This window comes from Poecilia reticulata, linkage group LG17, assembly GCF_000633615.1.
Source record: "Poecilia reticulata strain Guanapo linkage group LG17, Guppy_female_1.0+MT, whole genome shotgun sequence".
NCBI classification, from domain to species: Eukaryota; Metazoa; Chordata; class Actinopteri; order Cyprinodontiformes; family Poeciliidae; genus Poecilia; species Poecilia reticulata.
In genome coordinates, this window is record NC_024347.1 from 6790951 (window position 1) to 6814841 (window position 23891).

Here is a 23891-nt window from a genome sequence, read left to right on the forward strand (position 1 = left end):
CACACACACACACACACACACACACACACACACACACACACACACACACACACACACACACACACACATCTTTCGGATCAAGAGCTCCACACAAAAATCACAGTGTACCATTCAATCAGTGCTTTTCCTCCCTCCTCTCCATGGTTTTCTTAAAGGTTTTAACCAGAGCGAGAATGGAAAAGTGCCAGCGTTGGAAACCTCGGCCTATTGAGGAAGTGACAAGGTCTGCCAGAATATGATCCTAATCCCGTTTCCAGCATTCTTTTAGCCCAGCAGCATTGCCATTTCACAGCATATTCTCTGAGCTGTCAGGCCCGGGGAAATCCCTCTAATAGCGCATTGCTCAGATACACATCAAAGCCCTCCTGGAAACCACCAGCAGGAAACTCAGAGGAGAGGGAAGCACGAGCACCATCAGCCTCACAGCTGCACGCACACATGCTAATGAAGTGCAGGGTTTACTCATGACTAAACACTTCAACTCAGCTTTTTGTTTTTTTTGCTGAATATTTTAAAAAGTGTTACTGTGGCAGGAAACCACCACCCTGTACTGTTCGAAAGCACAGAATCAGTAGAAGACGACGAGTGACAACAGGTGGCTAACTGTGCATCCAGGGCCGCCCTCCTTTAGTTCCGCTTCGTCTTCCATTCTCCTCTTGTCTTCTCTCTAACACCCTGACTGCCATCTCACCCCTCCCTGGGTAATCTTCTTAGAGAGGTTTAAAAAAACAACAAAAAAGCTTGAAGCTAATGTGGCGCTCCCAAAGTGTGCCTGATCAGAACCAAAACGGAGCGCAACAACTATAAAATATGTTAACATTAAGACTGTTCAGTTCTAGTTAGCTAGAGGTTTTATGTCTAATTGGAAGCAGTTTGAGCTGCCACAGCATGTGTGATAAGGGAATATATCTTACAAAGCATACCATCTTCCCAACAGGGAAGTTTTTTTTTTTTAGGAAGATCTTTAACAGGAACAGTCTTTGAACGCCTACAGCCATAAAGAAAATCATTTTTAGTCATAAGGAAAACTTAAAGCACATTTTTCCTTTTGAAACTCATGGAAGGAGCCCGTCTTCCTTTTCAGGAATTGTTGCTCCTCATTAATCTGGGAAGGGTTAAAAGACCATTTCTAGATATTCTGATAATTATTTTGAAGAGAAAAACATTCAGGCCATTTTTAAAGGACTGGATGCTCCAGCATGTTAAATATTGCAGCTCAGCATATTAAAGACTGGACTAGAATGAGTTGTTTAAAAGGGTCGTAGGAGAAAGATTATTTTCTCAACATGATTTGAGTTTACAAAGTTACATCTGAAAAAACCTCAGCTGTTCAGTATTGCTGTACTCGGCTTTCATCTTTCTCATCTCCTAATGAGCCGCTCCATGTTTGAAGAAAACCAAACACATAGGACCTAGTCTGACTAATGCCTTCCACTCCACTCTCATCTCCCAGTTTAAATTCAACTGGAGAAACAGACTCAATGGGAGAAATCCCACACAGAGCACTGGAGGGAGATGAGAATCAAGCAAAATTGCCTAAGGTAATGCTAGGTTACTACTTCTGTATTGGTGGTCCCACTTTCTGATGACTGGTTAATTAGGTAGCTGTCATTCAGGGCAGAACAGTGAATTTTTCTCCATTTTGTTTTTGCAGCATTGTTACGGTTTAGTTTGCCATGACTGTAGTTCCTGCTGGGCGCAGTGACGGTGACCGTTAACCCCCAGCAGCTGGAATCCTCTCTCCCGCTGCCAGCGCTTCACCTGCAGGCGTGAAGCTCCACACACACACACACGCACGCGCACACACGCACACGCACACGCACACACACACACACACACACACACACACACACACACACACACACACACACGTACACATCCTGCCTGATCACACTAATGGATTCAAATCATTAAAGTGTTCACCAGAGTGCACTGGGAGCTCAGTTATATTGCTTATAAAGTTAGATCATAATGTCTGATTTTTATGGCTGTGTGTCTGTCACAGTGTTGAAGACTATTAGTGCTTTACATGTTTATTAAAAGCATTATATTTGAAAACACAACAGAAGCAAGGCTGCGTAGTTAAATCCATAATATTCATCTTTTTAATACACAGCATAACGCAGGCTTACACACACGGACACAAACGCACAGCGCCTCATTGGCTAATTCAATAATAAAGCAGGCAGCCGGTGGAGTCTGCAGAGAGTAACTCATCTCTAACCGTCTGCCATCTCCTGAGTGCTAAAACATGGAAATTTATGGAGGAGCCCATCGGAAACACATATTTACAATACGTTTAGGTAATCACAAGAGCCATCCGAGGGACCAACGCAGCCGGTACAAAAAAAATATATAGTTTTTATGTGTCATTAATTCCTTCTGCATTCCCAGATACATCCCTCCTTTTTGCCACAGTAATACAGTAATCACTCACAATCGCACAGGAAATTATCTGCACTCATCTGTGGAATCAAACAGCGGCGGGGCAGGAGAGAGGGCGAGTCGGCCCATTTTAGCTCTCTGCTGCCTCTTTAATGTTCATCTGGGAGCCGCATGGCTGGCGTCCCGTCCCCGCCGCGCCACGCCGCACCGCACCGAGCTGCTTAATGACGATGGGATGTGGATTCATCTGATCTCATCAAATATACAGTACTAGATATATATATTCTCTCACACACGCAGGCATACACACACCTTTTTTCACGCTACATTGCCTAGCCAGGACAGCACACAGGGTCATCGGCGGTGTGATGGCAGACGGCCCCTGAACGCCTCCCATTAGGCGGTGATGAGAGGAAGCGCCTCACCTCTGACTGATGCTGATGCAAAATGGAATCAGCCCTGCTACAGTAATGGAAGTTGCACAGATTCAGATGTGAGAAGCCAAATGGTCAAAGAAGTTCTGAGCTGCCTTTTCATTATCTTCTGCTTCTGTGGAGAAACACGCAGCATTATGAGGCAAAGCCATCAAACCTGATGAATAACCACAGAACAGCGCTGCAGAAGAGCTGCACACTCGGGAGGATAGTTTACCGCCCCCTGGTGGTCGCAGAATACATCAAGCACCTTTACTGCTTAGCTACTGTGGACATCTGCAGGAGAAAAATAACACTGCAGGTGAATCCCAGAGGAAAAGCATCTGGGATGAAAGTGGGAAGATGTTTGCTGTGTTTTGTGTCCACAAAGCAGAGTTTAGGTGAGTCTCCTCAGCTTGCACAGGTAAATGGGTCCAAAGTTAGCAGCTAAGTGCGGGATGACCATCTCTCCCAGGTGGAGGTCAGGAGCAAAGTGAAATGTGTTGCTAAACATCTGAGCCAGAGGGCGGAGACTGATGACCTGATGGGGGGAAAGGAAGAAAAAAATTTACATTATTGCCTTAATATTTCGTGTATTTAATCAGTCAATGCGGCAGTTTTCCATCATTTCCTCTGCTTGTGTGGTTGGTCCACAGACCTGAAGCTGGATGCCATGCTGCTCCTCAGCCAGCTGGACAGCTTGCTGCACCACAGCCTGGTTCTGGTTGGCAGAGAGGGTACAGGTGGAATACAGAACGTCGCCTCCAGGACAAGCAGCTAGGATTCCCGCTCTACACAGGGAGTACACACTTAGATTACAGTTTCACCTGACTAACAGTATAGTCCTATAGCTCTGATGAACTGTATGTGTATGATCAACTAATCAATTCATCAATTCATTAATATATATATTTTCATTTTTCATACAAACATGGCAAAGATATTAAGAGCTATAACTGGTTTGAATTCAGTTCTGGGAAAACATTTCTTTTGTTTCTTGAATGCTTTTTTTGAAAGGTTTTTTCCAGCTCCAGTGGCCTTTGGCTGGTCATAAAGGAATGCCGGTTATAAGAGGGGGAAGACATGTGTCAAAGGTCAACCGGCCAGGAATCAAACCTGTGACGTCCTCATGGAGGACCGAGGTCTCTGTATATGGGTTACATGCTTTTCCCCTGCACCACCATCACACACTTTAACATCGGTCAAAGACAATTATATGAGGATTTCATTTTTAAACAATAAAAGTCAAACCAACTGGCCCAGTGTGAAAAAGCAAAAACAATAAATTTAATAAAAACAGCGTGGTTGTGCATGATGACTGCATGATGACAATGTGACTGAAAATGATCATCGCCAATCATCTGTCATCCGCTGTGCAAACTGCTTCCAGGTTTTATTGTTGCTAAACTTAAGTGATTCTGAAAGCGAGAGTTTGAATGAGAAAGTGAGACATTTTGTTTAAAATAATTTTTAAATAATTTTTTTCTTTAAAATAAAAAGAATGTAAGGAATTAATTTTTAATGAATTCTTTTTGCATCTCTGCATGTCACCAGAGATTTTTTTTTTATTGTGCAAATTTACTTAAGGGAAAAGGTTAAATTTTCCTTAAACTGTTCAATGTGAAATTATGCTACGGGAATAAAGATGAATTTATTTTTAGGTTTTTTTTACACTTCTTTACCAGAAATATTTGATTACAGTGAGTTTGATCACTGTCCAGGTAAACACTGTGACAAGACAGCTGCACAAGCGTCCCTGACGATTATTGCCATGTGAAGCTAGCGGGGAAAAGGAATCACTGGGACATGTGACATTATGTTTGCATATTTTTTCATTTAATCATCAGTGGTTGATGATTAAATGTTTGGTCTGTTTCTGTGTTTCCATCATTCTTACAGCAGAAGCTGTGCCTGCAGCTGTGGTAGGCTCCGCCTTTCTCCGACTCTGCTCCTGCTGAATATGTTGTTGTCGTCATCCATGAGGGAATGTCTGTCTGTGGTGCAGGGGACGTCAACAAGGACCTGAAGTGAAGCTGGTATCAGATCAGTGTGTCGCCAGAGCAACAGGAAGAAGATGATTGGGTGACCTGAACTTACTCTATCGAAGGAGTTCCTTTCTATCTCCCCCCAAATGGTGCCGTCAAATGATGTGATGCACAGTTTGTCATCGGTCAGAAGCGCTTTTGGAACATAGCTGTGCAGAACCCGTTTCAATCGAGACGTTCGAGACACGGACAAGTCGTTGGCACACAAAAACCCTGAGGCATAAAAACAACACGGTGGATAATTATCAGAGGAGCCAGGAGACTAACCAGACTGGATAGAGTTTGATGAAGACCGGCTTAGAGCAGGACACTCACTGACGGACTGCGTCTGAAGTAAAGCCAGGGCCTTTCCACCCGGAGCGGCGCACAGATCCAGAACTGTGTGACTCTCCTGAACATCCAGCGCCAGACAAGGCAACATAGACGCCGCGTCCAGCAGGTAGTAACTCAACAAACCAAACTTGTCAGGTCTTAAGATAACAGGAGAAAAGTGAGATTCAGACAATACTTCATGTGTTCAGGTGGACCTGATTTTTAAATTGGACTGTACGAGACCTTCGCTCACCTTGCAGGTCTGAACCGTGTGATATCTCCTCTCGGAAAAACCAAGCACCTGATATTGGGACTGAGCCGTAGAGGAGAAGGCTGCCAACTACCCCCACCATGAGTCACTGTAGACAAACTGCTGGAGTCTTCTTCAGGTCTAAACTCAGAGTGGTGATCAGCGGAGGCAGGAAACATGAAGGCTGCAGGAAACACAAAAAGGGGGAATTAGCTGTAGACAAGACAACCGAAAGATCTACCAGAGACACTCCTGTTGGGTTCTGTGTCAGAAACACTTTAAAGGCTTTTATCACATCTGACAGCGCATCGCAGATTTCCACAACAATCAGAAGGATTCATTGGAGAACAAAAGTCAACCTGAGTGAAGTTGACCCCCCCACCTTCTTCAAATTAGACAAAATTGGTGTCAAACGTTTGTGCTGGTTTGTGCAGCAAAAATTTTTGTTTGTGCCGCTATCATTTTAAAGATGTAAAGAAATGTTTCTAGAGGTCATCCAAGGTCAACCCCTCCCCCACCTTCTTCAAATCAGACAAAATGAGTGTCAATTAACTCGGCTACGTTTGTGCTGGTTTGTGCAGCAAAAAAATTTTGTTTGTGCTGCTTTGGCTTTGAAGATATTAATGAAAGTGTAAAGGTCAAAAGGTCAACCAGCCCCTCAACTTTTATGAAATCCAACTTTCTTTATATCTTTAAAATGATAGCGACACAAACGGAAATTTTTGCTGCACAAACCAGCACAAAACGTAGCACAAACGTTTGACACCAATTTTGTTTGATTTCATAAAAGTGGGGGGGCTGGTTGACCTTTTGACCTTTACACTTTCGTTAATATCTTCAAAGCCAAAGTAGCACAAACGGACATTTTTGCTGCACAAACCAGCACAAACATAGCCGAGTTGATTGACATCCATTTTGTCTGATTTGAAGAAGGTGGGGGGCTGGTTGACCTTGGATGACCGACCTCTAGAAACATTTCTTTACATCTTTAAAATGATAGCGGCAAAAACGAAAATTTTTGCTGCACAAACCAGCACAAACGTAGCACAAACGTTTGACACCAATTTTGTCTGATTGAAGAAGGTGGGGGGGCCAACTTCACTCAGGTCAAACGTCACACCTAATGCTGAATTGAACTCTGTCCTCCATGTTTTTCTTGGACAGAAGTGTCTTCTTCACTTCATGCCACATGGCTGTTTTGCAACACTTTATTGCCTCGCTGTGTATGAAGGTGCTCCCACAGCCACCTGCTGCCAGTGCTGGCTTAAGCTCTGCACCAGAGCCTGCGTGGTTCTCTACAACACTTCTCAGTAGGAGATTATCATGGAGCTTGTGTTTTGAAGCTGTGTGTACTACATCATCGGATGTCGCAGCAAACACTGGACTGAAATGCAGACCTACCCTCTCCATTGCTGATGAAGTCTTTGCATCCCTGACCTTGGAGTTCTTCCACATCTGGATTATGGGAGAAATGATTGAGCAGGGCTCCGTACTTCCTCTCTGACAGCAGGGCCACTCGGATTGAGGGCCAGAGCGCCCCCAGCTGGGTGCTGTAGGTGGCATCGAAGTGCTGCAGAGCCATTTTGGTGGGAGGCTGTTTGGGTTGTGTGGCAGCCTGTAGGAGAGAAAAGATTAAACACATTTAGCAATAATTCTGAGTTAACTTCATGACCAACTGACAGGTCTTTTTGAATAAAAAAAAAAAAAGACATGGAAAAAAGACAAGTTCATAGCTATATAAGGTTCTAATGTGACTTGGTAATTACATAAAAGATGTGAAATCTTATTGAAATATAAAAGGATGCTTTGTATGTATATTTTTTTTCAGACAAACTGAGCTAGACGCATTATAACAGCCAGAAGAGAACTTCTATGCTTTGTGGTTAAGTATTAAAAACTAAATCATTTCCAGTAGCTTCTTTTACATATGTTAAATATGTAAGATATTAATTTTCTGATCCACCCTCACTCGCTCGAGCTCCACACAATAGCTGACAAAATAAAAATAAAAAAAATCACCTGATTTGATTTTATACACACATTTTGTACATATCTAACAAGAAATGTTATTATCTTCTCTCCAAAACACTGTTATGGTTATTATGCCAGTCACATATTAGAACTGGTGGATCGGAACCGAGTACTTGTCGCTGTCCAAACTCCGCCCACCCTGAACACCGCTTCGCCGGGTGATAATTGGTGCGAACCCACTGACTCGAACCCCTTAAAAATAAAAGTTTTCTCAGACACAAAACACTAAAAGCTATTTTGTTTGCCTGTTTTTTGGTGACCTACCCATTTTCCTTTCACTCGGTGTCGCTTAGAAGTCAGGGCTCTCAGGTCTTTAACCCTGCTCAATATCACTCTGGAAGTGTCCAGGAACAGTCCCATCACGATGTGCTACAACGTTTTTCATCCGACAGATCCTTTGCACCCTTCTAAAACAGTTCCGCGCTTCCTGTTTTCACTAAGGCGGGACTTAGGAAAACTCTGTATGCGATTAGACAAAATAGACGTCGATAAAATATTTCAGCCAATAGAAAACTGCAGACGGAGAGAGCGTTCTACTCGTTTCCGGCGTGTGACCGACCTCGCGTCCTCGAACAGGGACATCAGTTCAGGCTTTCACTTCAGGTAGTTAACTTGTTGGCTAGTTTCAAACTCGCAGAAATGGTTTTTGAGAGAAAAATGCTCACGTCCGGAGACCCCGACGAAGAGGTACAGTAAATAGACAAATATATGTAAACAGGAGCCAAATTAAAGTAGTGTACCGGGTTGTGTAACCTAATAGCTCAGCGGTGGACCGTATAAGCGAAGGGTCAGCTCTTAAGCTGGAACAACTATAACGTAGACATGTTAATATCGACTCTGTTTAAGCGAATTCAGGGCAAAGATATCCGAATTTAGATATTAGAGATTTATCTATGAATAATTAATAAAAGATTGCTACCAGTGAGTTTTAAAATGTCAGTGTAAGTTCACCTTGAGTTCTTGAATAGGCTTTTATTTCAGTTTAAGCTGACTGGAATTCTTCTTGCCGTTGAATAGGAGGATGCTCCTGCTGAGGAAGAAGAGGAGGAAGAAGAGGAGGAAGAAATGGTGGTAAGTGGCTTAAAATTCTGTCCGGAAGCAGAGGAGTGGCTGCTGAAGAACAGGGACAGAAACACACATGCAGGAGGGAGATGGAGTGTTTTTCCATTCATGTATGCTTTCACACTGAACTTCAACATTTGTTTTCTTCTATTCATTACATTCACATTTTCTAGAAACTCTTTGTTCCTTACCACAATTCTCTAGTTTACAGAGGATTCCACATGTGTTCAGCTGCCTAAAAGCTCACATGTTCAGTCTAAAATAACATATTTCATATCACCACACAAACCTAAGACCACTTATTACAGATTTGATTGTAAAAGCTTCATCAGGAAATGGATTGATAATTCCAATACTTTGCTTTGTAAAATCATGTCTGTATGGCACAATTTTACTTTGTTACTGCAGACAATGCTGTAACAAATGTTTCTTAATTGGTTAATCCAAAACTGATCACCAGATCAACCATACACTGTATTGATAAGTCCAGCAGAAAGGGTTATAGATTTTCACATGTTGATGTATTTTTTAAATGCAGATGCATCCTTTGCTACAAATTATAAAGAGTTCACTAAAGGGATGCTGTTATTGTATTTTAGGCAACAAAATGTTTTATTTAAAAAAAGAAATATAATTACATTTATTTGCATCTTTTAATGTGTTTCATTAAAAGATGCAATATAATTATTTATTTGCATCTTTTAATGCAGAGGTTCCCAAACTGTGGGGCGCGTCCCCTAGGGGGGCACCGTGCCATTCCAGGGATGAAAAAAAACAAAAAAACATGAACGCTGTAGAATGGCCAACTCTCTGTTATTCCTATGTCAATTTGATACAGTAGGGGCTTCTACACTTCCCATATCTGTGTCCTCTGTCACTTTTATCAGCACTTTTACCATTGTTAACATGTGGTAACCTGTTTTTTCCGAGCCGCCTTTAAACGCAACATGAGCGCTATGACACTCGCGCTAGGTCGCAGGTACAGACCTGTACGGCAGTGAAGGAGACCTGCTGCTGCTGTGCAGAGCTACGCAGGTGTGTGTTAGAATCATGGCAGCAAACCAGCAAAACGCAAAGAACTTTTAAGTTTTTCCCCCAAAGTAACTGACTGAGTTGAGTAAAGTTGCTGGATGCAGGTAATGTTAGCTAAAAGATGACTAGCTAGCTAATATCAATACAGCACCTTAAGCTTAAAAAGTAGCCTGTAGGCTACCAATGTTGTTGTTTATGTTCAGCTACGTATATTCATTTTGGTCCCAAAAAAGTTGACCCCCCAGGGGCAGGAACAGGAAGGGGGGGGGGTCCAGAAATTGTTTGGAAACCACTGGGGGGGGCGCAGGAGAAAAAGTTTGGGAACCACCGTTTTAATGTATTTCAAATATTTTATATTTGATTAATTTGATTAATCGTCAGAGTAATCGACAACTAAAATCGCTTACTGCAGCCGTAACGAGACACTGTCTGCTTCTGGCTGAGGGTTTCCCCTCAGACTCTGGGTCAGAGGGGAAATTATACTGATTTGCTGCTGCCATTCCGTCTCTGGTGCCTTCCAGGACCCCTTGGAAACGATACGATCCAAATGTGAGCAGACTGAGCACTGTGTGCACCTGAAGGAGCGTCTGGAGGTGTGTGAAGCCAGGGTCAGCTCCAGGTCCAGCACTACGGAGGAGTGCACAGAAGAGCTCTTTGACTTCCTGCACGCACGGGACCACTGTGTAAGTGTTACAGCAGTTTGAACTACAGAGAAGTTTGGAGAGACTGAGCTTTACTAGCAGAGCTGCTACTCACATCCATTTTGTTAAAATCTATCACTAGAAAATAATTTTATTCTACTTTTTTTGCAGTTTTTTACATCAAACAAATTAAAATATGAACTTTTGCTCACAAGAGTGTATGTATGAATAAAGTGTCACTTGACAAAAATAAATCTCTTACTTCTGCTTTTGCAAATTAAAAGCCACACACATTCAGAATGTCAAATATGATGAATGAATTGGAAACGAAATAAAACTGATCTCAGTTCAGCCAGAGTTCAAGTCCAAAAGATTTTCTTTTCCTTTTAAAGGCAAACACTGCAAGACGTGACTATGAACAGACAAGTCTGAGTAGAATTAAATAACTTTGGTTAAAATTAAACTCACATTATCCACACAAAGCAGGAGGAAGAAAATAAAATAAAGTCTGTATGTAAAACACATAGTAAGGATTCGGCAGCTGAAAAACTGATTTATTTCTTTTTAGCTCACCAGCAGCCAGGAAAAAAAAACAAAAGCGAACAAAAAAAAAAACTTTAAGTCCTTCAGTACATTTATTGGTTGAGAACAGAAGCTCTGGTCTCTATCCTTTCTGAACACGCTGAAGCTGATTTTGATTGTGTTTCAGTAAAGAATCTAATCACGTTTCTCTGCTTTCAGGTGTCACACAAGTTGTTCCACAATGTGAAATGACCTCCCCCCCCACCCCACCCAATGCAGCTGTAGGATCCTGATCGACTAAGCAGCCACCATGATGCATGCTTCTCATAATCATGTTAGGGTTGATGCATGTCCTCTGTAATCATGTGCTCTTAATACCATTGTTATTCATCAACACTGCTGCTCCCATCCCTGGTGCAGCAGTGTTAGAAATCAGTCCAGAGTTAAGGTGGCGCTCCAGGATGAAACGTTTACCTCAGGGTTTGGCCTTGGAATCACTGTTCAGACTTAGAAATAAATATTTTCCTCTTATCTCTGGTTCCTCGTCAGTCTGTCTGAACGAGTCATTCTTTGTTATTCCTGGCAATGAATAAGTTCATATGAAATTACATTTTTGATTTCAAAGAACTTCTAATGATGCTAGAGATCAACCCCCTTAAATCTTTAACTCCAATTTGAGGATTTCTGCGAAGGCAAAACAGCCTAATCACGCTACAGATCATGCTTAATTTTAAGCCTTGTAGTCTGAGGCCAACATGCAAAAACCAATATCAGCATCACATTGTTTTAAAAATTGTACACTTTATCCGTTTCAGAAAAGTTCTTCCACATTAACCTGAACAAATCCACCAGTTGGTGTCATTTCAAACATGCTAAACCCATAGGGGGCAGTGTAGCACAATCAGATTGCTTCAAAACAACCACAACTTCCTGTTATTAATTAAACATGGTGCCAGGAGGTTCATTTGTGTGGATATACTTTGAGTAATATAACACAAAGTTAATAAAACAAGACAATCTCAGTTGTCAAAGAAAGTATGTAGATATATTGGTGCCTGTAATGTGCAAGACTCAAATCTCCATTTGTTAGTTTTTCTCATTTTTAGTGATAAACAGTTCATGTAGATGAATAAATTCTTATGCGTTTGGGCCTTTCATTTTTTCAGAATTTCTGTTACAGGTGGACCAGGCACCTTGTTGCTGAAAATGTGCTATAAATAAAATTATCTTTTCACCTTAATTTTTCTCTGTGCAACATCCCACAATAACAATGTGAAGTTACTTATATACAACTACATACTAAAAGTATATTTGTCTTTTGGCTAACTCCAGGCTAGCCAGCCGGCTGGTTAGGGCGTCACCAATCAATCCAAAACACATGAAGCGTTTTCAGAGGTGTGTGTCTGAGCCAGTCCTGCTCAGTCAACTGAATTTACTGAAAGGTCAACCCAAACCAAGCTGCAGAAATGTTAAAGACAATTGGTGGAAACACAAGTCACTTCATGGCAAAGTCTGAAGACTTGTTTATAATTTTTGTCAATATAAAAATTGTGTCTTCAGGGAAAATGTCAGCCATTTTGCAGTAAAAGGCTAACCTAATGTGGCAAAAGTGACACCGGATTCAGTGGCTTTGCTGTTCACATCATCTTTGATTCATAAAGTTTTTTTCCCCAGAATTCTTTAACTTTTACTTCACCGGAATTGCCTTAGATTTTACATAAAGCCTGTGAAGCTGTTGAGTCGCTTTAGTTCAGATTTTAAGCTACTCAAATAATCACCATAAAGCCAAAGTGGTAAATCCAGTTATTTCTGGTTGCCATACACATGACTCAGCTTTTTCATAAACTCTTACATAATTATTTCTCGTTCATGCAAACTACATGTCGACAAGATTTTGTTAGTAGGGCTAAAAGTTTATTTAAATACAAACCACAATAAATTACAAATCATGCGATTTAAAAAATAAAAACTGCAAGTTGCAGAAATGAGCTGCAGGTGGCAGTGGAACTCAGCCAGTGAGTTAAGTAAAATTCGGCTTGTATTAAAAGCATAAGTCATGGAGATGGTGCATAGTGGCTCAGGAGATGCAGATGCTCCTCAAGAATTTTCTTTATTGTAGAAATCATCCATGGAGGCCTGCAGGGAAAACCCACTCAATCAGTTCTGAACACAAAAACATCACAATTCTCACTTTCTGCAAACTTGGTGACACTGAAGATGAAATCTTTTAGTCAAGACCAAACTCTGCAAGACAGGGAGAGCTCTGCACTCACCTGCATGAGCAGCCGCTCCTTCCTCAGCTTCTTGTAGAAGAGGAGAACATCTGGATCCGCCCGGACAACGTGGGGGTCAAAGTCCATGACCCTGAGGCCCTCCAGGCTTCGAGCTCGAGACAGGGCCACGTAGGCCTGGCCGCTCTCAAACACCCGAGCCAGGGAGATCTCCACGCAGTCCAGAGTCATTCCCTTCACACGAAACACAGACAAGGAATAAACAGGCTGTTCAACATGAGCAACACACTCAGCAGGGGGAACAACGAGAGAGCAGCACTTTGATATCTAATGAATCTGAAGCTGTTTTCTAGTTGAGACTCGAATCAGGATAAAAAAAAACAACAAAAAAAAAAACAGGTTTTTATCAAAGTGGATTATTACGCTTTGTCTCCACGACTTCCCCGTTTTGAAAATGTACCAGAAGATGATGCAACATTCAAAATTTACAGGCATTAACTAGCACTCCATATTCCTTCTTTATGTAAGCTACCAGCCACATTTCTGGTGAAGGTATGCAAAATCTACTTATAAATTCAGGCCCAATTGCAGCAGCACATTAGACTAAAAGAAAAAAAAAAAAAAAAAAATCAAGCATTTAACCGGTGCAGTTACTCAGCAGGTTAAGACGGTACCATATTAAAACAACCCAGCGGCACAGTTACCCTAAATTCCTCAATTAAATGATTGCAACTGAAGCATCAATTGTGAACTTGTAATTAATAAGCCATGACCAGTTTTTCCATAACGCAGCACGATGCTAGTAGGTTAAAGACCCGAGCCAGGGTGTTTGTGTTTTTACGGACCTAGTGCCATTTTATTGGACCATCAAGCAAGTATGTTCACTTCAGTTGTTAAAAAAATGCTATGTCAAATGTGACAAAAGAAGTTTTACTTTATAACTTAGCTTGAAATTGGGTCTGTCGTTTTAAAACGTTCTCTGAAACTCTGCCTTCAGGAAGTTAACCTTGTTAACTCCTTAACAAGGTTTTCTCCAGCTTTGCTCTGACTTGCACTGGGTTGGGCCCTACCAGGCGTTTTGTACAGTTGAATGGTTGCCATTGAGATCAAATGGTTTCTCAAACATGCATGAAAGAATCAACAACACTCCAGGTTTTCTTTTTTCCCCAAGGACAGAATGACATAACATGATGTAAAGCTCAAAAAGTCGGTTTTACATAACACTGCCCCTTTAAGCGCTATGTTCCAGTGCCCGCTTAAAGGGGGCGCTGTGGTGAACAAATGAACACCACTTCATTTGTTCAGTTTAAAGTTCCAGACACTTTTGTCAGACAAAAATAAATGCATTTCTACCACAGCTTAATGTTGATGTGAGGAGCGGCCGTATTGAGACCTCGGCCTTACAAGACCTAACGGGGGGTAGTTGGAGTTGTTCCCTGTAGGAAATCAAATTTTTCTGATTGCGAAATTAGAATTTCCCAGTTCTGGCTACAACTGGAATACAGGCCAAGTCTCCTGGTGCAGAAGCTGCCATCACTCTCCCCTCATGCTCAGTTTTACTGCAACTATTGGATTTCTACTCTAGAACCCACCTTAAATACAGAGTAGAAAACAAAAAAGGTCATTTAAATTCTGTTAATGAATTGTGTTATATCTGCAGTCACCTGCGCTGTGGACCACCCCTGCTCCCAGTGCTCACAACCAGTGATCCCAATTATCCAGAGGGCCTCTTCCTCCATTCTCCAGCCAATTATTGGGGTCAGGATGTAATAGCAGCAGCGGCTGCAGGGTGAAACAGTCATTTCCTTTCCAAATATATTTGTTGCCACCAATATCACCTCTTCTCCCCCCCACCCCTCTCCCAACCAGCAACAGGATATAGAAACACTTGGCAGGAGCACAGTTGGGTTGCATTTACTGAAGAGCAACAGGAAATCAAGAGAAAAAGGAACATGGCCATGTCTCTAATAGTGTGCTCTGGGAAAAAAAAGGTGGTTTAGTGGAAACCAGTCAGGAACCAACATGAGTCCCCTGAAACTAGTAATATCACTGAATTCAAGTAAAGTCCAAATTCCCTGCACTCCTAGTGAAAGCTGCACTTCAGCATCAGTGGGAAAGTCACAGCCCATCTGTCACTACAAAACCAAAATTTCACCATGAAATTTGTGTCTATTTTCTAGTACTTTATCAATATTACAGAATTATTTACTTAAAAAATATATATATACATATATATATATATATATATATTGATGAAAAGTTACTTACCGGAAGTGAAGACAAAGCTAAGATATATGCAGTAGGGCTGTGTAATAATATTGATTTTGCGATATCGATATTTTCTTTCCTAGAAAAAAAAAACGATATTCATCCGCAAGTATCGTAACACCCAACTGTCACCTTGCTCACTCACTGCTTGCTTCGCCGGGAGAGTAATTAGGTCATCAGGCTTAGAGTGATTCCTTCAGATGTTAAGAGTCAAGGTTAAAACGGTATCAAGCTATTCAGAGCAGGGTACTTGGTGCACTTTATTTACTTTACAAATGCATGTAAGCTACAGTTTGTACTGTTTCAATTAAAAGAAACATGTTTTCTCACCACTTCTTTGATTCATTTTGTCCAGCTGTCGACTTTAAGTCTTTGTCCATGTCCAACCAGAGCCAGGTAGTTGGTGCTTTTAATCAGTTTTCAGTTAAATAAATTTAATCCAACTCTATAACAGTCACAAAATGTCACCAAAATCACTCTGTCACTCTAAAATCTTTCAGAAAAATCGCAAAAGTATTAAATTGTATAATTTGCTGAATATCGCAATATATATATATATATATATATATATCGTATTGTGAGATTATTGTATCACTACAGCCCTAATATGCAGTAGAAACTAGATAACTACTTGGTCAGACTTGTGTTTTTGCAGTGCAGATGCTGGACTCACCTGGCTCTTGTGGATGGAGATGGCCCAGGCCAGTTTCAGCGGTAGCTGCTGTCGGCTCAAATGGATCCCGCCGGTGGATTTAAACACCCAGCGCTCCGGCTTCAGCACCTCCGTGACCCCACACAGGAAGCGCATGCATGGGAATCCTGACAACAAACGAGGGAGGAGATCAGTGGATCAGGAAAAAGTCTTCTCTATTGGCACAACATGGAGTCGTTGACAGGTAGCTGTTTGCTTCATGTACAGACTTTACAACAATCCCTCATACAGAGCATGCATGAAGCGACAGTGGGGAGGAAGAACTCCCCTTTTAACAGGAAGAAACCTCCAGCAGAACCAGAACCAGGCTCAATATGAGCTGCCATAAGCCACGACCAACTGGAGGTTCAAGAAGAGAGAGCAGAAGGAACAAGAAGAGACTGATGAACTGATGTAGAATTACTTTTGATGCTCATGAAAGTAAAAACTACCTCAGAATCTTCACTTTCTTTATCTTAATTTTAAAGTCACACTGTCAAATCACTTTGGATCCAATATTTAGTTTTTTTAATCTGACTGTGTTCCTGGACCAGGTTCTGCCAGCACCGCTGGTACGACCCACTTAAAAATGAAGATTATTTACACGTGTCTGTGGCAGTTTATCCAGAACTGTTCCATAAATCCACATCGAGACAGGCTTGTGGTTTTCTGCTCCCACTTGGGACACAGCTTTAGGAGATAACTACAACAGCAATAATCAATACGAGTTTGATGGCGAACAAGAAAATATGTTTGGTAGAAAAACAACAACTCTACACGCCCCTACATTTCCAAATCTCACAACATGGTGTCAAGTCAGGATTCTGTTTTTAATAGTGGGGTACAAAGTTTAAGAACAAGAATAAAGACAATTGGTTTAATAATGAAATTGAAATCTCTACCTCTCCTGTCTGAACGTTACAAACAAAAGGTCAGTACAATTATAAAAGCTGGCAAAAAATGAAATTCTGAAGTTTATTTTGTTCTAAATTAAGCAGGGTCAGCTGATCTCCTGGAGCTGGAAAGTTGCTGAATGGAGCCACTACTGTCACAGGGATGAGCCTACTCACCGTCATCACTGTGGCATTCTGAACACTTTTGTTCTCCCACTGAAAGAACAAAAGCTCATTTTCATTTGGTTTTAATTCAATGAAAATATGAGGAGCTTTTCTGTCACACACTGACAAGTGGGGGAAAAAAAAACAAACAAAAAAAACATCAAACTTGACTTTTAATCAAACATTGTGCTCCTGTTCAAGTATTGTGCCAACAGAAGGAAAAAGAAAAAAAACTGATCTAAACCTTGTTTTCCCGAGTCGAATGAGACCACCACTCCCCTGGCGCCGTTCACCAGACCTCGAGCTACATCCAGGTTTTTGGTCAGCATGACCTTGTGGGATGCAAAAAGATTTTAAAAAGTGGTTTTATTCAAACAGTCGATCTCAGCAGGAGGCATTGAGTTGAAGTCTACCTGGGCTCCCACTTTCAGCTGGATCAGTCTGCTCACTGGGCTGTGAGCATCTATGGTCCTCACCAACTCTGGGTCGCTGTCTAGAGCCTCAAACGCCCGCGACGACCCTGCAGGACGAGGAGAAACGCTTCGGTTACAGTAGGTCACCGACAGAAAATAAACACGAAAAAAAATTAAATACTGAAACCCCCCCTCCGCCGCTGCTATCTTATTAAAAGGGTTTTTGATGAAATCGTGTCTTACAAAATTAAAAAGATTCCAGAACTAGGGGTGGGCGATACAAGCTTAAATTGTTAACACATTATTCATTGTAGTAATACGGGTTACAACACAGCATTCAAGCACAGCTATGATGCTATGAATGCTTGGCACAGCATTCATAGCATCATAAGCACAAATACTGTTATTACAAAAGATTATCATTTGAAATGGGCTTCTTCAGGATGATGCTTCAAGAAGTGATTTGTATCACCAAACTACACATAGCAGCTGCATATATTTTTTTAATTTTGTGATTGATACTCTATAGTGGCACAGTGGAGAAAATTTCCAATAATTATCAATTTTGTTCCCCCCCCAATTAGCAAACAACTGGAGGAACTGCGCATCAGAGCTACTTCTCAGTGCAACGCCGGTAAAGATGTTGTTTAAGGGGTTAATGGAGGAGCAGGCAGTTAGCATTCAGACCTGGTAGCTGCTGGAGTTTGTTCTGATTGGTGAGCTCCACGTCGTCCTTGTGCGTACACAGTCTGGTGGCCAGAATCCCGTCCCGCTCTATCTGATGGTAGGCGCTCTTCAGCAGCGTAGCTGTAACTTCCTCAGACACCCTGAGTTATTGCGACACAGAACATTTCCTTCAGGAAAAGCTGAAACTCATACCGGAGATGGAGCTGCTCTATGTGTAACATTTATAACTTGGAGGGGAGGGAAAAAAAAGAAAAAGAAGAAACTAAAATACATTCACCAATTCTAATTCTAGCAGGAGAAGCGAGATCGGTGCTGCCTCATGTTTTGAAACTGTATAAATCCAACATGAAACTGACAAGAAATGAAGAAAACATTCCACAGTCGTTACCTTTTAAAGGGAACATGACACACAACGCTAAGAGACACATCACACCTCATCCTGTCACAGCTTGTCAATTTCCATGTGGAAATAAAAACTGTAGAACTTAGTCACTCATTGACAGGGCTTCTGCGCATTTCACCAACTTAAATGTATGAATGGCATTTAAGACCTGTATCACCACAGAAATATACTGAAGTGCCAAGCTTTTTGGAACAGAATGTGCTTAGCCTCTTATGGGTTGGCAACAGAAATGCGCCCATGGCAAAGACAAACATCCTCCAGCCAACTGCAGATGAATTTGCCATGATTGGTAAAAAATAAATAAATAAATAGTTAGCAAGGGTATATTAGCAGCTAATTACCAGTAGCCTCACATGCCTAGAGTCACAGAATGCAATGAACATGTCTGAACACGATTCAAAGAGTTGCCTGAAGTAGAAATTCCCATGAGAAACAAAAAAACAGACATGTAGAATTTAAGACCTTTGATTAAGGCATCCAACTTATTTTAAAAAAATGAATTCAAGACATTTTATGATCTTAATTTTAGATATGCAAATTTAAATACTTTAAAGGGGCAGTTTAAAGTATTATGTACTTTCTAGGCACATAGATGGATAGATAGATAAAACACCACTATCACAAACATGACAAATGAAATTTGACTTGAAATTGGGCCTCTGTCTCTTTTAAAAGTCCTGCGAGGCGGAAGCTTGGAAACTGCAGCTCAGAGGAAGAGCTGCGCCTCGAAGGCGGGGCTAAGTCCAACCAGGTGTTGTTCACAGCTGAATGGTTGCCATGGGAGATTAAAGAATTTCTCAAAAAGTCATGAAATGTATTATGTAAAGCAGCAGCATCACATTGAATTCCTGTGAGATTGGCTCAGATTGGCTCAGACAGGTATAATGGAGAGCCAACCATGAGGTTGTTTTACCTGCCCACCCTCACTGCCTGCAGGAGGGAGATAAAGTTCTGGTCGGTTTGCCTCCTCACTTCTGTTAGCTCCATGTTGACCTGGATGACCTTCCGCCAACTCCTGGCCTGAAAGTTCACAGATCAGAAAGTTTTCCATGAATTTCCATAATGATTCACAAAAAATGTGAGAAGGAAAAATGTGAAAAGAGAAGGAAGATGCTCACTAAAGAACATTGTTTGTATTATTAATAAATACAGACAGCAGCAATGACTCAAGTGCACTCAGACCAGCCTTAGCATATGCATCTGTATACCAGGAAAAACCAATACTGAGGGCCCTAATCTATTTAACATGTAGCTTTATCTCCAGTAACGAAAATAAGATCCAGTGTAGGTCAGCAGGACTACTGCAGGGCTTCAGCAGGTCAGTAAAGAAATGCTGCAGAAGGCCAACCTGGAAGCAGAAGCTGGCCTTTTCCTTTCCTTTAGGAACTGGAGGTAGCTGGAGGAAATCTCCACAGACGATGAGCTGGATGCCTCCAAACGGCTGTGTGGATCTCCTCACCGACCTGACAAGAGACACAGCGAGTTTCAGTTCTACAGTACTGGGTCAGACCTTAACTAATGCAACTTAACTAATCTGACATGAGAATAATAAAGCCTGTGTTTACAGAAAGGCACCCCCATCAGTCAGGAGGAGTGATTGTTCCGTTGTAATTTCAAGCTTTGGTAACAGTTGGAGTTAATTTCAAGGACATCAGTTAAACCATTGAAGAAAAAAAAAAAAAGACGTCTTTTAAAACCGAGTTCTCCACCAAGCTTAATTCATTCAGGTTTCCCCCACAAGCAGGACTGTACAGGCTGCTGCAGCTCTACGTGTCATGATACTTTCCCAGTACACAAATTTCAGAAAACTGTGTGGGAGCAGAGCTGCACAGAGACCAGCTGAAACACTAACGGTTCAGTTTTAAAACTGTCAAAGAAGTCATAAATTCTGATATGCACTTAATAGTCCAGGTCTGGTAATCAAACCCAGAACGGCTGCATCGAGGACAGTAACCTCAGCATGCGCTTTACCCGCCCTTCTATGATAACAAAAAAAAAAAAGATTCCACTAGTTAGTCAAAAACGCACCACAAATTCCTTAAATTTCACTTGACAGCTGAGTTCAAAAGTCCAGTTGATCAGAGGAACCATGCTCTCTGGATCAATAATTAAACATGGACTTTCTCAGAGTTTGTTTAGAAAGAATAAGTAAAAGTTATATTTTAAACCAGTCAATTTATTTTAGGTTCTCCATCTACTCTCTGTAGTACGCACACCTATCCTAAACCCAATGGGATTTGAATCCAGGAAACTTTGTTTGTGACTGTGCAATAATTTAGACTGTTTGGAGAACTCCTAATTCTTAAACAGCACAGCTGTACATCATCTGCATAAAAGCAAGATATTATTGTCTTCACCAATCAGATATTAGAAGAATAAAGCATTTGATTCAGAGAATGTGGTAGAAATGGCAAAGATATTATGAAATGTGCCAATACTCTGTCCAAGTGTGTGAAAAAAATGGGTTCAAAAACCCTTTATTGCTTTAAACACTTTTGAATCGAACCCAGGTTAAGAACCACTGGTCTAGACTAATAAACAAAAACTACTGTAGCTTTAAACAAAGCACACCAATTTTGGCCAATAAGCTGATGTAGTTGTGTTACATGGTCTTTTTTTAGACCATGTAACACAGCACTTTAGTCTACAATGCCATTTACATAGCATTGATTTCTATCATTTTAATGAGGAATTGGCTTGGGAGTTGCATAAACATAAATGCCATTCCCAGATCAAACTCATCATTACTCTAAAAATGCAGTCGGCTGATATTGTCACACTCCTGATCCCACCTGGCTACGGACTCCAGCTTGTCAAAGAACTGGGCCTCCACCATGGAGACCTCATCAATGATGAGGTGGTGACAGCTGGTCCAGTGCTGCAGCACAGCAGGCCGCTGGGCCAGCTCCACACACTGCTCCAAGGGGGCGGAGCCTGAGCCAATACCTGGAATAAAGCAAGCAGATGAGCCAAGATCAGTTAATGATACATAAAGCGGGTCTTAGGTGAAACCCAGATTAGTTCTTCTTCCGGGCCTGAGTAAACGTCAGCATGGACACTCTGAAGTGACAAAACCCAGTTAGAATTAGACAGGAAGAGGATGCATTGACAGTTTATTAGGCCAAAAGGAAGAGAAATCATGGAGAAATCTCATTTTAACAGAGCAGCGTCTCTACTCAAAATTTGAAAATTGTTCTATTATTATCACTTTCCACCAAGACCCTGAATGCATCGTTTTAACAAAATGTGTGCACAGCCCAAGCCGTTAAGACGTAATTTCATTTAAAGATGAAAATTGTTTCCTCTGACCAGCGAAGCTGTGCAATGTTGTTCCTCCAATGTGACATGCAGCCACTCCTGTGCTGGCCGTAGCAAAGGTGCTCTTCGGGGGGAGAGATCCCAGGATTCTCTTCAGCAGGAAGGATTTCCCCGTACCTAGAGAGAAAACCCAAATCCTCATATATAGATCTTAAGGTGTGAAAGAGCGATTCAGCAGAGCGTTAGAGAAGACATTCAGGGACGATTGTACATTTTACCAGCACTTCCAGTGAAGAAGACGTTCTTGCCGCTCAACACCGCACTGAGAACAGCAGCCTGCTCTTTGCTGAGCTTCCGTATCGGGAAAGACAAGATGGCTCTCTTACTGGGGTTTCCCTTCACCTGTAATCACCACCAAAACGTCTGATGAGTTTCTGAAGCCCAGATGGCCTTACAGAAATCGTAGTGCTGCGAGATCGAAGTAGGAAGCAGAGTAAGTGGACTTTAATAATGCAAGAGCTTCTGCTAATAATTCCCTGAAGGGAAATTAAAGAAAAAAAAAGGATTTATAGTCTGAATTTCTGACAGTTTGTCAGCTACGAACTTATGTATTTAATTAGGATTTAATGTGATCAGCAGGAAGAAGAGCAAAGTTCTGAAAGAAAAGTGCAGTCATTCACTAAATTAGAATACGCCTTCCAATGTTAATTTGGCGGATCTATCGAGGTGTAATATTTTTTAGTTACTAAAAAAGTTCCTGTAATAAATGGGCTTTTCATGTATGCTGAATTATTCTGAAGATTTTAGTCCCAAATCAAACTGGGCAGAAAGCTTCTGTCAAGAAATCAAAGTCTTTCCACAGACTCTTAGTGGATTTAGTGCTGGACTTTGACTGGGCCATTTTAACAACATATGTCAAGCTACACTTCATTTTAACTCTTATATGTTAATGTGCTGCTGGAGAGGGATCTACATCCCTTTCAAGTCTTTGTCAATCTCTAATAGGATTTATTTCTAAATTTGTACATTTTAATGTATATTATTAACCCTTTTTTTCTTTAAAATACCAGAATTGGCACATAGTTTTAGATTTTATTTTCTTTTTCACAAATTCAGTCAGATGCTATGATGATTAAACAGCACTTCAGTTGCCTTTCTACCCTTACTAGAGTCATTTACTGGAAAACTATCAACTTCTACTTTTATAAAAGCATATTCCAGTAATGTTACCCTCATTAAAGTACATTTTGGACCAGTTTACCAGCGTGTGGTGTCCAGTAACTCACCGGGCTGCTGCTGGCATCACTTCGGGACCGTTTGACCTGCTGACCTGTCCCCGCAGCTGACCCCTTGTTGATACGGGCTGTCAGGCCGGAGGGAGCCGCTCTGCTCAGCAGCTCATTCACCCTCTGGATGTCTTTCTGCTGCAGAGGGCTGATGGCCTCGAAGCTGCGGGGCAGGTCGGCCTTCAGCTTCTCTCGGTCGGTCAGAGTTTTGCCGCTCTGCCATACCTGGTGCTTGATGCTGAGCGTTTTCAGGAACAGCTTCAGGCGGTCGGGGGGACAGTTGGAGAGGAGCACCTGGGTGTTTTCGGGGAGCAGCTTCACGGTGCATTTCCCATCGCTGGCGAACTTGGTGAAGAGCCTGAACTCTTTCAGGAGGTAACTGTGGGATAGTTTCCCGTCGTGCACACGCAGGATGAGCTCCTGGAACTCGTTGCGGCCCAGGATAACGGAGGCTTTGCGGATGAGCTGTCTCCGGGTGGCCTGGCCGCAGCTGTTCAGCTTCTCCACCGCCACACAGCACTGCAGCTGGGCGCCATCCTCTCCGGCTAGCATAGCAGAAACAGGCTGACAAAAACCAGCTCACATTAGCTCCTGATCGGTCTTGAACAAGGCGAAGACGCTGAAGTGAGTGAAACTGAGATCTGGCGCACTGTAGCGTAGCAGAATTCAGTAAAAGCAAGTCATGTTTCCTAAAACCTAAACGTGATTAGATGATGAAGTGATAAGTGATAAAAGATAAAAGATCTATCGACCTTTGTGTTTCTGCCACTCTGGAGCAGCTGTTCAGAAAAGCGATCAACAGCAAAACATTTTTAAAATTGAAGGCAGTGAAATCAGCCAATCACACGCCGACCTCTCCGACCAACCATATCAGGGAGGTTTAACATTCCAACCAATGAGAGA

General features: G+C 41.8%; 3 protein-coding genes across 5 annotated transcripts; 1 reads left to right on the forward strand and 2 right to left on the reverse strand.

Annotated features, from left to right (window-relative positions):
* Positions 1-2082: 2082 nt before the first annotated feature.
* On the reverse strand, positions 2083-8451 carry nsun4 (NOP2/Sun RNA methyltransferase 4). 3 transcript variants are annotated; one of them, XM_008433384.2, is made up of 9 exons: positions 7701-7848; positions 7550-7627; positions 6807-7020; positions 5409-5589; positions 5159-5313; positions 4896-5056; positions 4696-4820; positions 3457-3589; positions 2083-3339 (listed from the first exon to the last, which is right to left on the reverse strand). In XM_008433384.2, the coding sequence occupies exons 1-9, from the start codon at positions 7794-7796 to the stop codon at positions 3196-3198; spliced, it is 1287 nt and encodes a 428-aa protein (XP_008431606.1). In that variant the 5' UTR covers positions 7797-7848; the 3' UTR covers positions 2083-3195. The 3 variants fall into 3 exon arrangements, with proteins under 3 accessions (XP_008431606.1, XP_008431608.1, XP_008431607.1); XM_008433386.2 differs by lacking the exons at positions 7550-7627; positions 7701-7848 and adding an exon at positions 8388-8451; XM_008433385.2 differs by lacking the exon at positions 7550-7627 and having other exon boundaries at positions 7701-7843.
* Positions 7960-11224, forward strand: LOC103479132 (cytochrome b-c1 complex subunit 6, mitochondrial-like). Its single transcript, XM_008433383.2, has 4 exons — positions 7960-8123; positions 8454-8507; positions 10052-10213; positions 10913-11224. Exons 1-4 carry the CDS (start codon positions 8076-8078, stop codon positions 10943-10945), a joined length of 297 nt encoding a protein of 98 aa, XP_008431605.1. The 5' UTR covers positions 7960-8075; the 3' UTR covers positions 10946-11224.
* A 1374-nt stretch (positions 11225-12598) lies between these two features.
* pif1 (PIF1 5'-to-3' DNA helicase homolog (S. cerevisiae)) lies at positions 12599-23831 on the reverse strand. The gene is made up of 12 exons (XM_008433387.2): positions 22989-23831; positions 21981-22104; positions 21754-21879; positions 21237-21390; positions 19793-19907; positions 19358-19464; positions 18042-18181; positions 17355-17461; positions 17186-17273; positions 15866-16011; positions 12967-13158; positions 12599-12829 (listed from the first exon to the last, which is right to left on the reverse strand). The coding sequence occupies exons 1-12, from the start codon at positions 23538-23540 to the stop codon at positions 12791-12793; spliced, it is 1890 nt and encodes a 629-aa protein (XP_008431609.1). The 5' UTR covers positions 23541-23831; the 3' UTR covers positions 12599-12790.
* Positions 23832-23891: the final 60 nt, after the last annotated feature.

Bases quoted from the DNA above. Each gene is read 5' to 3' on its own strand.
- nsun4 (XM_008433384.2), bottom strand. From the start codon at position 7,796: ATGGGACTGTTCCTGGACACTTCCAGAGTGATATTGAGCAGGGTTAAA. The intron at 4,821-4,895 runs GTAAGTTCAGGT...GCTTCACTTCAG, and splicing joins AAAGGAACTCCTTCGATAGA to GTCCTTGTTGACGTCCCCTG. The intron at 3,590-4,695 runs GTAAGAATGATG...CTCCCTGTGTAG, and splicing joins CTGCAGGCACAGCTTCTGCT to AGCGGGAATCCTAGCTGCTT.
- LOC103479132 (XM_008433383.2), top strand. From the start codon at position 8,076: ATGGTTTTTGAGAGAAAAATGCTCACGTCCGGAGACCCCGACGAAGAG. The intron at 8,124-8,453 runs GTACAGTAAATA...GCCGTTGAATAG, and splicing joins CCGGAGACCCCGACGAAGAG to GAGGATGCTCCTGCTGAGGA. The intron at 8,508-10,051 runs GTAAGTGGCTTA...GGTGCCTTCCAG, and splicing joins AAGAGGAGGAAGAAATGGTG to GACCCCTTGGAAACGATACG.
- pif1 (XM_008433387.2), bottom strand. From the start codon at position 23,540: ATGCTAGCCGGAGAGGATGGCGCCCAGCTGCAGTGCTGTGTGGCGGTG. The intron at 22,105-22,988 runs GTGAGTTACTGG...TGGTGATTACAG, and splicing joins GTGATGCCAGCAGCAGCCCG to GTGAAGGGAAACCCCAGTAA. The intron at 12,830-12,966 runs GTGAGTGCAGAG...TTTTCCCTGCAG, and splicing joins AGGAGCGGCTGCTCATGCAG to GCCTCCATGGATGATTTCTA.